The 12,890-nt window shown below is 38.5% G+C and overlaps 1 protein-coding gene across 16 annotated transcripts in view; it reads left to right on the top strand.

The window, feature by feature from the left end:
* Positions 1-12,890, top strand: part of ptprma (protein tyrosine phosphatase receptor type Ma) — a 176,272-nt gene that overhangs the window by 23,805 nt on the left and 139,577 nt on the right. For all 16 annotated transcript variants that reach the window (XM_056738552.1, XM_056738554.1, XM_056738558.1 and 13 more), the window contains exon 2: positions 10,205-10,327. In XM_056738552.1, coding sequence (XP_056594530.1) covers positions 10,205-10,327 — 123 coding nt within the window. The remainder of the gene's footprint in view (positions 1-10,204; positions 10,328-12,890) is intronic.

The following is a 12,890-nucleotide window of genomic DNA, read 5'->3' as shown; positions in this document are numbered from 1 at the left end:
GTGTGTGTGTAATCACCGCTGTAAACCACCGCCAGAGGCTCTCGCACCAGGAACCGGTGAATTTATGGTCTCCGGGAGCATTTGAAGAGCCGTCTCATGCTGAGATGAATTCTCTCAGGAATGTCCAAGGAGGCCGGGTGGAGAGAAGAGAGATTGTACTGGGCTGTACTGGGCTATGAGTCAGGCTGCACTGGAATTCTCATTATCTTGACTATTTAAGAAAGGTGATACATTCTCCTCAGGGGTCGTGTGGGGACGCAGGAGGTTTGTGCCAGTGTAAACATTACCGTAGTAATCCAAACAGAATAGAATAAACATCATTACGGTCGTGAGTTTCTACAGGATTGATTGGAGTAACCTCCAGTGAGTTTTATTTATAAACCTTTACAGAACAAGCTCTTTACTGACACACAAAGCCCTACTTCACAGTAACATACTTAAAGCATAAAAACAAACCCAATGTGCTGTGTGAAAACATTTTAATCATCACCAGATTCATGTGAGTTATTTGATTTTTTACGTGCAGAACTGAAGCAGTTTGTGTGATTGCTCGAGTGTTGCTATGGATGTGTTGCTATCATGGTTGCTAGGGTGTTCTTAGTGGTTTATAGGCGATTAGTGACCCAAATCAAAAGACTGTAATGTTCTGGTTTAAAATTTGACTTCCTTTACATTTATAGCCTCTGAATTTTGCTCTTTGTCTGAGTTCATAAAACACAATATTTGAAAAATATGTGCGCTTTTGACATATTTCTTGTGTGTGTCTTAGTGACTTTTGTGGTGTTTAGCACTGGTTCAATTGTGTTTAGGATTTCTTAACCTGGGATTGAATAGTAATGTAAATGTTCACATAGAAGTAAGATGAGAAAAGGGAAAGACTCTAGAATGTTCAATGTTGTGTTTTTGTTGGTTCCTGTGTTTTTATCATTGTGTTAAAGAGTTGTATTTGATTATGTTGAGCTAAACTAGTAAATGATTCTGGATGTTGCATTGATCTGAAAGTAATTACATTAGAAATATGAATGCAGTGTCAAACTTTTTCGACATTTAACTGTGTTTACTCAGTACAGCAAGTTTATTTCATTTAAATGAAGGGTTTTCTGCCAGGAAAACACTATGTGATTGAAATAAGCCAAATAATTATTTTGTATTTGATTTAAAGTTTGTTTTACTTTACAGAATTTCCTCCAGTGTAACTGTGAGCAGCAGTAATAGTGATTGATCAAAAAACATCATGTGATCAGTTCTTACTCTACTGTCTGTAGGTTTTTAACAGTAAAAGAATGTTTTGAGTATGACAATAAGTGCATTAGATTTATACGTGTGTGTGCTGGTGTAACTGAATAAAATCATCTTCAGTCATAATGATAAATGAGAGAAACAGCTTGTTTTGTTCATAAATCTTCATGATAATCTCTTAAACCCTGACGCTGGCAGCGTGAACTCATGATTGAACACTGAGGCCATATGATATTAAACATGGTGTGTTCAAACAGATGGCTGCTGATATGACATCACTTCCTCTCATCAGAGGAGAAATGGGTCGCGAGACATCCTGAGGTTATAAACTTCATGCACGTCTGTAGAGGTTTAAGACAGTTTATCGCTGCTCTCTGATCGTTGTGATGTGTTTAGCGATGGAAAAACAGTGATTTATTCTGTCTGGACTGCTTTCACAGTAAATCAGGTTGTTATGGTGACAATAAAGGTCAGAATAAAGGAAGGGTTCTTCACAGCCAACCATTTTTGGTTCCACAAAAAAGCATTTAGTCTAAGGTTCTTTAAATTACCATCTCTTTCCCACATTTTTATAACCCTTTTCGGATGTTAACTTTTTTAGTTTAGTTTAACCATTTAGACCAGAAAGGTTCTTCTATGGCATTGTGATGCTGTACTGCTGACCGGGTCATTCAGCCATGTTTTTAGTTCCAAAGCTAGAGAATTGTGAATGAAGAGCATGCATGAAAAATCCCATAAGACCAAAACTTTGCAGAAGTGTTCTTAACTAGAGCAGGATGGGTCACATTGAACTCCGGCCAAAGACATGTCTTACGAAACACACTTTACGTTAATTAATACTTTTCAAAAGCTTAATTATTGTAAAATTTTATAATTTTTATTTTAATTACTTTTATTCTATAATATATATATTTTTTTACGCAAGGATTTCATGTGACATGTTTAATATAATGTTCAGCAGTCACAACAGCATTTTAAATAGATTCAAGGATTACAACAGAAGCCTCAAACAGTCGTAGATGTTCGTCTTGCATAATTCAATGAAATTAAACTGATTAAAAGTCATTAAAATGTTTGCGTTAAATAATTGAAAAAAAAACAGTTGGCTTTGACAAGCATGAGCCCTGAAGAACTAAATGTTGTGAAAGTTTGTTCAGCTCACTTTCACATCATCACTAGAAAGCTCATTAGTCTTGTTGTTGTTTACCTTCTTCTGAGATCAAACGTTAAACCGGTAGTGTGATCTCCAGAGTAACGGCAGGTTTGGACAAATTGGGCCTAATTCTGTTTCAGATCAGCCAGCTCCCCCCGCTCCTGGCTTTGGTGCGCTCCAGTGCCCTGTCTGACTCTGGTGGGTTTCACTTTGATGGAAGGTCTCACCGCCTCAGGTAGGAGGGGGAGATTTTTGTCTTTATTCACCAGGCAGAGGAGGAAGGTGAAAAGAAACCGCGCTCCAGCCCCCCTCTTCTCGTTGGGAGCGGCGCGGCCCCGTCGGCCTCCCGGCTGCCCGCGGCTAATCGAATGAGAGTAGACCAAGAATAAATCATCTCTGGAGCGGCCCGATATCGAGCCGCTGCGCGAAGTGAATCAGTCCAGACTAAAATAAACATCCATCAAGCCTCTCGCTGGCAGGACCACGGGCGGCAGGGGCGGCATGAAGCGCAGCCGCGTTGGTGGTACGTGTTTATTTGTTTTGGCTTTTTGGTGCCGAGCGCAATAAAACAGAGACCCGGAGACTTCCAGATGATTCAGCGGCGAGCTTGTGTGAGCGGACGCCTCTTTGTTCAGTGTGCCACAAACTTGCCTTCAATTGGAAATGTTTGTAAGGTTTAATTAGACTTTTATTTTATGGTGTTCATTGGTTGTGAAAACCACAGTTTTTTTTTATTGTTCGTCTTAAGAGAAAGAAACCAAAGTTGTTACGGCAAAAACATAGTGAATGAGGTTATATTTGTTCTAGAAAGAGCATGAACGTTTTCTCTCTCTAGCGGTATCAGTCATTGACATACAACTATAACTCTCTTATTTAAGGGCAGTCGTGGCCTAATGATTAGAGAGTTGGACTCGTGACCAGAAGGGCCGGCTGGTAACGACTGAGGTGCTCTTGAGCAAGGCACCTTACACCTACTTGCTCGCCGGATGCTGCAGTGATAGCTGCCCACTGCTCCGGGTGTATGCGTGTTAAAACCACTTGCTGTGTGTGTTCACTACTCTGGATGGGTTAAAAGCAGAGGTCACATTAACGGGTATGGGTCACCATATCTGACTTATAGGTCACTTTCACTTTTAAAAGACATTCAAACATGAAGTTCGTTCTCATATACAGGGACTTGATCCACACTTGTGTTCAAGGCAAAGTGTGTGATGTCATAAATCACATCCGTCATGCAGGTGGTTTTCTGGAACGCTGGCTAATGGGGACACAGATCTCAACTTCTGTTGACTTAGAAATAATGTCTACTGTCTCAAAATACAGCAGACGTGTTGAGACATATGCAACCGTCCACTGGCCAATCACAGCCAAGAGTGCAACAGCCAACGCTATTTTGAAACAAGGAGGATGGATTGAAGGCTTTAAATTTCACACCACAGTTTAGTCATTCAAGGATGGAAAGCCCTGCGGAGAAGAAAGAGAAAGATCACACTTCATGTGAGGTGAAAGAGCTTTTATCCAGGTTAATAAAGCACAAAATAACGTAGGGTGGGGTGAGAAGTTTGAAGAGGTGTCTTATTTGTAATTGTTACGTTACAATTAATGCAAACTTAGCAAAATTTCTTAGCAAAACAGTTACTTTCCTGATAAAAATGAATTCCATACATGACAGAGCGTTCACTCTCAGCGACTGTACTTCAGATTTAACTTCATTGGTGGATGTCTGATGTAATAAATGGAGATGAATCTGCAACAATTTGTGAGTGGAAGTGTTTTATGAACGCTGTGGACGGGTGAGGCAGTGTTAACACTCATTCATCAATCTACATGTCTACAGCAGTGATGCTGGACACCTGAAGTCTCTACAGAGCTCAAGTGTCTTCCTTTTTCATCTTCAAAACTACAGTTTTATTCATATTCATTTTGATGTGAGCTTTTGTGTTTCTTTTTTGCACAATTATGTTTTAAAAACTTCTGTGACCTTGCCAACAGACCTCATGTCAAAAATAAAGACTCTTTAGCATTTTTAAATGATTTTTCATCGGTTAGATTCTTTGTTTTCTGTTTTGACGAACTTTTAAATAATTTAATTGTATCAAACATTTTCATGGTTTTTCTCTTAGAAATGAAACATGTAAATGAACAGAAGTTAGTCAGAATGAAATGAGGTCTTGTGCATTGTGCCGTGGGCTTAGTTAGGTAGAGTCATCAAAGAAATGTTCACATCAGTTCAAGACTGCTCCTGGCCTACAAGACCACCACTGGGTCTGCACCCCCGTATCTTCACTCGCTAATCCAGACCTATGGACCTGCCAGACCCCTGCACTCTGAAATCGAACAGCGTCTTGTGGTGCCATCCCAAAAAGGGAAAAAATGTCTCTTGTGTACCTTCTCTGGATGGGTTCCACATCTGTGTAATGATCTGCCCGCTGCTACAAGATCAGTAGATTCTGTGTCCATGTTTAAGAATGGTCTGAGAACACCGTCAGCACCTCACCCATCACTTCTGACTTCTACTGTATCTCTTTTCTACTCGTTCAAAAAATAAACCTTCTCTCTGTATACTGTAGTGGACTATACTGTATGAGACCAGTTTTACTGCACTTATGCTTTTTGTTGTTCAAAATGCTTCCATTGTTTTCCTCATCTGTAAGTCGCTTTGTGTAAAAGCATCTGCTAAATGACTAAATGTGAATGTGAGGATATTTGAAGAGCAAATAATTGTCGTTCACTATTAATACGAGCGTATATGTGTTTATAAGATCAGATCAGAACTCTACGTTAAGAGTGTGTTCAGATGTTTGTGTGATGGATGTCATGTTATCATCCTCTTGTGTTACTATATAATGCAGATGATAAGAATCCACATGATTTAGGGATGATGATGAGAGAGTTGAGGGTGTGTGCGTCTGAACTCAGGACTCTTTAATAACACAGATATCTCAGTGATCATGGCTCTCAGTCTTGCTGTATATATTCATGTCTGTAGGATGTTTGTTTGGCAGATGATTGGAGATGCTCACGTGTCATGTTATCGATCCCTTGACCTTCTCATTCATAAAGTAAACAGTTGTGTGTCAGGTCAGCCGGTAGCTAAATAAGAGCGTAACATGATTCATTAAGTGTGTGTGTGTGCTGCAGTACGGGTCAGTTGCTCTTTTACACCCTGATTCAGGGATAAATAATGAATAACACAAGATCGATCCTAATGTTGTTCAGCGGTGGTCTCCAGACTGTTAGCAGTAATTGCTCATAGATAATCGTCATGTTATTCAGCATGTAGAAGGAATTGATGCAGATGCTTGTATACAAGCTGCAATCTGTTATAGACAGTTTACACAACCTGTAAACACATCATCCACATCATCTTCTGACTGTATTCCTTGTGTTTGTAATGAAACGCAATTAAATGAGTTAAATTCTTCTTATTTATGACTTATAGCATGCTGCATTTGATTTGTTAAGCATGCTGATTTTGGTCACTTTTAATTTATATTAGTATATTGATTATATTAATTTGGAGAGAAAGAAGCTTTGGACTGAAAGCAGTGAGAAGGAAAAGCTTGTGTGGCAGGTGTGTATTGTTGTGTTACAGTAAATGTTAAACATGTGATCAGAGATCATACGCTCTGCTTTTCTCTCAAATTATTTCTGGATTATTTAAATCCTTGACCCAGTGGTAGTGTCTGATCAATGACGGCCTGCTTTGATCTTCAGGGTCTGATCTTACTGTCAATTAAGACTCATTAGTGTACACTACACAACACCAGCAGCTTTATTTCAAACAAGCTTTGCTCATTAAAACACATTGTCAACTTTTGACAATTCACTGCTGAGCACATACCTGTGATTTTGTGCTCTCTCTCTCTCTCTCTCTCTCTCTCTCTCTGTCTCTCTATCTCTCTATCTCTCTCTCTCTCTCTCTCTCTCTCAAATGGTGCAAGTATGTATACAAATGAAAAGAAAGATAATGAAACTGTTGTAATAAAATAAAATAAAATAAAGTTTGATGTATGTAGTACATCATTAAAGTGGTTAATAATATATGTAAATATATAAAACAGAAACAGAGTATAGTTTAAACAAAGATTTACAAAAGCAAAATATACATTAAAGTAGCAGAACAAAGGGATATAATAATATAATGTTCAGAACATAGCTTGGAAACATCCGTTTTTTGATCTGTCAGTGTGTACTGATAGTCTGCCATACTGGAATCTCTCTTTAGGGACAAATAACATTCCATTTGACTGTGTTGTTTTGTTTGGGTTTCCCAGTGACTTTGTTTCATTTGTGTTGAAATTGTGTTAAGTCAGGTTTTGTCAGTGTTGTTGTGGTTGAGAGCATCAGTAGATGTTAGGACAGAAACATCAGGAATGAAGCTCTGGAGCATGTTGACAGAGAGGATTCATTTCTTTGCTCATCTCGTGGTGTTTCAGGGCTTTAGAATGATATTAGTGAGGGTCACTGTGTTTTACATGTTTCCAAAATTTGATCGCCTATTTTCTATCTTTATGATCAGTGGATATTTGCCTTATTCTTCTCTGCTTGTAATGTTTGTTAGATATTCTAACAGAGTTCTGCATACAGGCTCTCAATGGGATGTTTTTCCCATTTAGTAAACTCTTGATTTGGATTTGTCATCGGACCCCACACTTCACTGCCATAGAGGGAATTGAGACAAATTCTAGCTGTGATTTTTTTTTATGTGACATTCACGAGTGATGGCATTGAAGGCCCTGCATGCTTTATCTCTCAGTTCATTCACTGCGGGATGTTTCCTGTGGATGTGATTTTTAAACCCGGTCATTGTAGTGTGGTGTGTGTGTGTGTTATGGGCTTTGTGCCGTATGTAAATGTGTGTTGTGATAATTGGGATATGAATCTTTTCTGAAAGGTGATCATATGTTGTTGACTGTCATGGCTCAGGTCTGACAGTATTGTTCTAGCAGGTTCAGGTTGTGTTGTGAGCCGTGTTGTGTGGGAGACAACAGAACCAGATCATCTGCATACAGAAGACATTTCATTTGTGAGTCATGGAGACTGAGACCGGGGGCTGTGGATCAGTTGCCAGTTCATTGATGTAAATATTAAACTATGTTGGACTTAAACAGCAACCCTGTCTCACTCCACGCTCCTGAGAAAGATATCTAGAAAGTTTTGTGCTGATTTGTATGCCGCATTTACTCTGTGTACATTGATTTAATAAGGTCATAAGTTTTACCACCTATGCAACTTTGAATACGTTTGTGAATTTGACATTTATCCTGGTTAACATGTTTTTCGATTAGAGTATGAAGCGTGTAAATATGATCAGTTGTGCGGTAATTTGTTTATAATCATATTTGACTTCTGCTCAGGATATTGTGTGTGGTGATGAAGTCTAAGAGTCGGGAGTTTATTAAACTACAGAATCATTTTCCCAGGTTACTACTGACACAGATGCCTCTATAGTTGTTCGGGTCAAATTTGTCTCAGTTTTTAAAGATTGTTGTTATCAAACCTTGATTCCAGATGTCAGGGAAGAATCATTTTAAAATGGCCTGTTGGAATTGACTCTTTGTATGTTTTATCTAATAGTTTGATCTTATTCACGGTTTGTGTCTGTCTGTACTTTATTAAACAATGTGTGGAAATGACTTTCCCATGTTTCGACATTTTGAATTGCTAATTCTTCATGATCCGTTTTTTTTTCAGATTGTTCCAATTGTCCCAGAGTTAATTTGTATTGACTGACTTCTCAATTATTGTCTGTTGTTTTTGGGTGTCTAGCACTGTCCAGCCCGTTTTGTATAAAGAAGAACTCTTTTATTGAATATAACATTAAAATAACAATACAATCAAGCCTCACTTTCAAACTGTGTACAGATGACACACGTCTGAATTGATAACTGCCCAGCTTGCACTGTATAAAGAAGATGTTTCTCTGCGCAGCTCGTGCCAGACGCGCCTCACTTTATAACGCCGCAGGGCGATGCCATCGTCCATCACAATGTTTCACTGTAGCCATGGTCCGATGCCAGCTCTTGTTGTAAGGGAATCATGTTAGTAGAGAGATTTTGTATTGTAGGACAGATAAACATTAAAATACACCACATGTCAGGGCATGAGAGATCTTCTAACGTTTGGAAGAGTTTGAGATATTTAAAGCATAAATGTTGCAGTAGTGGTGCTTTTTCTTTGTTTGGACTGTTTTATCTTTCTGTTCGATCGATCGAGAGCTGGAGATGAGACCCAGATCTCTGTCAGTCTTTAATGTAAACTCACACACTGGAGAAATAGCGTACTGTATATCTTCAGCGTTACATGCGTTCCAGGGCTCAATTATAAGTGTGTGTGTCATTTTCTGATTATTTAAACATGTATATAATAGGTAAAGTGCCCTTATTTTCACATACAGCAGCCGGGGCGATCGCTTCAGCTAAACTGTGAGGCATTAAACCCGAGCAAACTTTCCAATCTGAGATTGTTTGAGATGACACGTCTGCCGGTCTGTGTTGACATGGTCCCGCTGCTGTTTGCTTTGGTAGGCGACTGCTTCTCACCGCCGTCCACAGACACTGAAGTATTGATGTGCCATCAGGCCCTGTGGCAACACATTCTGTGTCAAAGTTAATAAGAGCGTTGGACGCTGTCACCATACTCACAGACTGACACAACGGCATTCTGGGACTCTTCCTGTTTGCACACATTTTAAATGTGTCATTTAAATCCTCTCTGGAAAAAAAATAGAATGTTAGACAGCCTAAATGTTGTATATGAGCTCACATATTATAAAAAACATTATAAATGTCATGCAGGTGAATCTCATGAAAACACATTCATGCCATATTTCATGCCCAAATTAAATATTTTCATATGATGTGTTATTTCTCTTTTACAGCTCGACATGTAATACGTTTATCAATTATGTTTCCTAAATTCCTTATAGAGTATAGAAGTTCTGTTATATGAATGAGTGTGGGTTATCATAACTGATAAATGTGATGAGAAATATCTCTTCTCTTACTATCTTACGTGTGAGATTACTGCTGCATTTTCAACAGAAGAACAGACTGGGAATTATGGGTATTAAATGTGTGACTGTGAGTTAAGGGTTAGCACCAACACAGCACGGTCAGTCTCGACTATCATCATATGAAAACAAGACTCTCAAGCTGATGTTTTATTCCAGAGGAGCGTCGTGATGACAGCGACAGATTCAGTGATCAAAAGCAATCCCAAAAGCACCTGTCAGAATATACTGATATTTACTTGTTAAAGAAATGTAGTTGATGGTGTAAAATGCGGCATCTCGTTTTCACTTCAGGGAGCAGAAAAGTCTTCTCGCTGTCAAAATGAAAGAGGAGATATCAGAGATTGTGTTGTTGTGTTCTGCGTGAACACCTAGCAGTCATTACTTTCAAACCCTGATGCCTGTCAAAGCCTCCAGCTCTTCTGATTTTCATAGAATTAAATCACACTTACTCTTAAGCTGATTCTCCTCTGCTGGGCAATAAAAAGAGGATTTATTCTGTGATTTTCATAAAAATATCACAACACTGAGAAATGTGATTTTGCCTTCAGGATTGTGTGTTGATATTGGCGCCTCAAATCCACCGTCCAATTCACAGAACGTCACGCTGAGTGAGGAATATTTGAGCTGCTCTTCTGGGCATTAAAGTAAACAATGTCTGTCTTGTGTTGTTATGTACACAACCGGATGAAAATGAGCACAAAGCAGACACACACTGTACATGTTCATCGCGATCAAACACAAGTGTATATGTGTGTGTGTGTCAGCACTGACATGTTGTCTTGTTGTCTCTGCAGGTGACTGTCTCTCTGAGAGGTCTTACAGCGAGTGTGGTTACAGTCAAGGTAAAGACGATGACTTGGACTGGGAGCAGATGAACACCAGAAAGAAACCATCATCAGACTCATGGGTACCAACAGGTAAATCACTCCACTGCTTAATCTTAATCTTGAGGACTATTGTTACTTATTTATTTATTATGGCCAAAACAAAGAAAGTCCAAAGAACTGAGGCGAAGAAATAATCCAGAGACTGCTCAGTTCTATATTTAATCATCAATTCAGTATTGTGTCAATTCCTGTCGAGGGAAACAAACCTCGGGAATGTGAAAGACAGAGACTTATTCCATCATACATTCATTTCCTAAACTAAATGTAAAAGCAAAAGGATTGTTTTCTTTGCACAATATAAGATCTACAAACATCACTTTTTTTTTTCTTTTCTGTTAAGAAAATGAAAACAATAGTTTAATTGGGAATTTGGGAAAAATGCTGTGACTGGAAATAATAATTTACTCACAAATGCACCTATGTAATTCACCTGTGTCAATTCAGAAAAATATTCTGTGCATGTATATATATATATATATATACAGAATACATATTTAAAGTAGCATTATATCATGTTTTTTCTGTAAGTTCAATATATAATGTAAAAGTATTTCTATATGTGTACGTTCAGGGCTGTACAGTGTACATATTTGTCGCACATGCTATGAAAAAACGGTCTGTGCCGTGGAAGGAATCATAAAGTCGGAATTCTACTATGTTACTTAAATATGTCTTCTGCTTGTTCTGCGTGTCAATAAGTTGCACACTTTAACATGTTACAAGCGTGACACTTGTGAATTTGCCTGTGTCTTAAAATATGAGGACTATACTTCATCCACAGAGTTGTTCTGAGTTTATTTAACAAGCATTTCACTGTTTGAGTGAAGCTACTATCAAACACACTGAAGCTCAAGCACTTGCTTGACAACCCGGCAGAATAAAAGTCTGCTTAATTTGAACCAAATAAAATAATTAACTTGCAGTAAATGTATATACTGTAATATACACTATAGTATACTTTAATATTTACTATAATAAGGTTCAAATTTATTATAGTACACAAGAACTCTACTGGAGTTTCCAGTAATAATAACTATAGTATAGTTATAAAGAATGCAGAACTCCAGAAAAAAATTATTTGGTAAAAAATAAAAATATGGCCATAATCTATCCATGTGTATAACGTTAATGTCCTTTTTCAGTCACCTGTCTATTTATGTAATTTCCTGCACTTGTGTTTTTTTAAAGATGATAACAGCTAGTAATTGTGCTACAACTGGTCGGCCTGTGCTACAAAACTGTAAACCTCTATTGCTATGTGCAAAAAAGTGAACGTGCAGCCCTGTGTATGTTATATATTTATGTAATAAAGGGATATATTCATGGTTTTATATGTATAGATTGTACAGCAGGGTCTTGTTGACACATTCTCAGTTAAGTCATTTAGGGTCAGCTATGGGATTATAGATTCAGATGCGTGAGAGACCATTTCAGGACAATTTCAAGAACCGGTGATTTTCTGACTTATAACGGTTATAAAGACGCGTGCGGCATGTTGGCCTTAATGACTCGTGTGGCGTGCTCACATGACGGCTCTTTGTCACACCCTAATAAACTTTTCCATTAGACGCAGCGGCCGTAGCGGCGTTCCGTTCACTCTTAAATCTGTTGCCTAACCACGCAGAGCCTTGGTGCCGCACGTCTCCGTGGCAGGAACAGAATTAATTGCGAGGACTTGGCTAATTTCACCTCGCCTCCGTCAGCGTGTTAGAGAGAAATGACCTGACAGCCAGTTTAAAGAGGAAGAGAAAGATTAGCGGGGGTGTTTGTTCTGGCTGTGGAATTGATTTATGTTGACGCAGCGGGAGGTGGAAGCGAGACCGGACGCGGGGCAGGTGACCTGCACGTATTCAGAGTGCAGAGGGCATTTGCATTGAGATGTGAGATTGTTTTGTAAGAGCTCTGCCGGGTTGGGAGGCGTCTCTTAATGGTTCCTTGAATTGAGGGCAATTAGTCAAGCTGAGATCATCCTTCTGTTTTCTGTGAGTCCATATCACTGTCATGATTTACAGCCGCTCTATGAAACATCAAACCCTGTGAACACTGAGATCTGCTCTTCATTCCTGCCGCCCGCCAGCCGTGACGCCCATCACAGGTGCTGCTGTCCAGCAATATCAACACATGAAACTCATACAACTGTGACAGATCAGTCTCAAGCACTTTACCCTCCACAATCATATAATCCAATCTAATCTAAGGTGTTATTTTATTTCATTTCATGTTATTTGATTGTATATACAGGAAGTTATTCAATTGTGACGATCGCAATATTGGATTTTCATTACATGATTATCACGGCCAAAAGAATTCTTGATAACAGTATTAAGACAATATCTATCAAAACAGTGTCAAAAATAAATGATGCTTATTGGCCCGATTAACATTTAAATTAGTTTATTTTGCTTTTTTTACCTTTTTCCGGTCAATGAATCACACTCATAATAGTGTAGGTAGGCTGAGAGACCACCAACCAGATACTGACAATACAATATTAACACAATATATATCAGACATGCACAGTATTTTGACTTATTTCCCATTATACTCCAGTACTTTTCATAATTATATTTTTTCCTTTAAAACTTAAGTACAT

The sequence above is a fragment of the Triplophysa dalaica genome, chromosome 23 (genome assembly GCF_015846415.1).
Source record: "Triplophysa dalaica isolate WHDGS20190420 chromosome 23, ASM1584641v1, whole genome shotgun sequence".
NCBI classification, from domain to species: domain Eukaryota; kingdom Metazoa; phylum Chordata; class Actinopteri; order Cypriniformes; family Nemacheilidae; genus Triplophysa; species Triplophysa dalaica.
The sequence above is the reverse complement of the archived record's forward strand: the minus strand, read 5'-3'. Positions and strand labels throughout refer to the sequence as shown.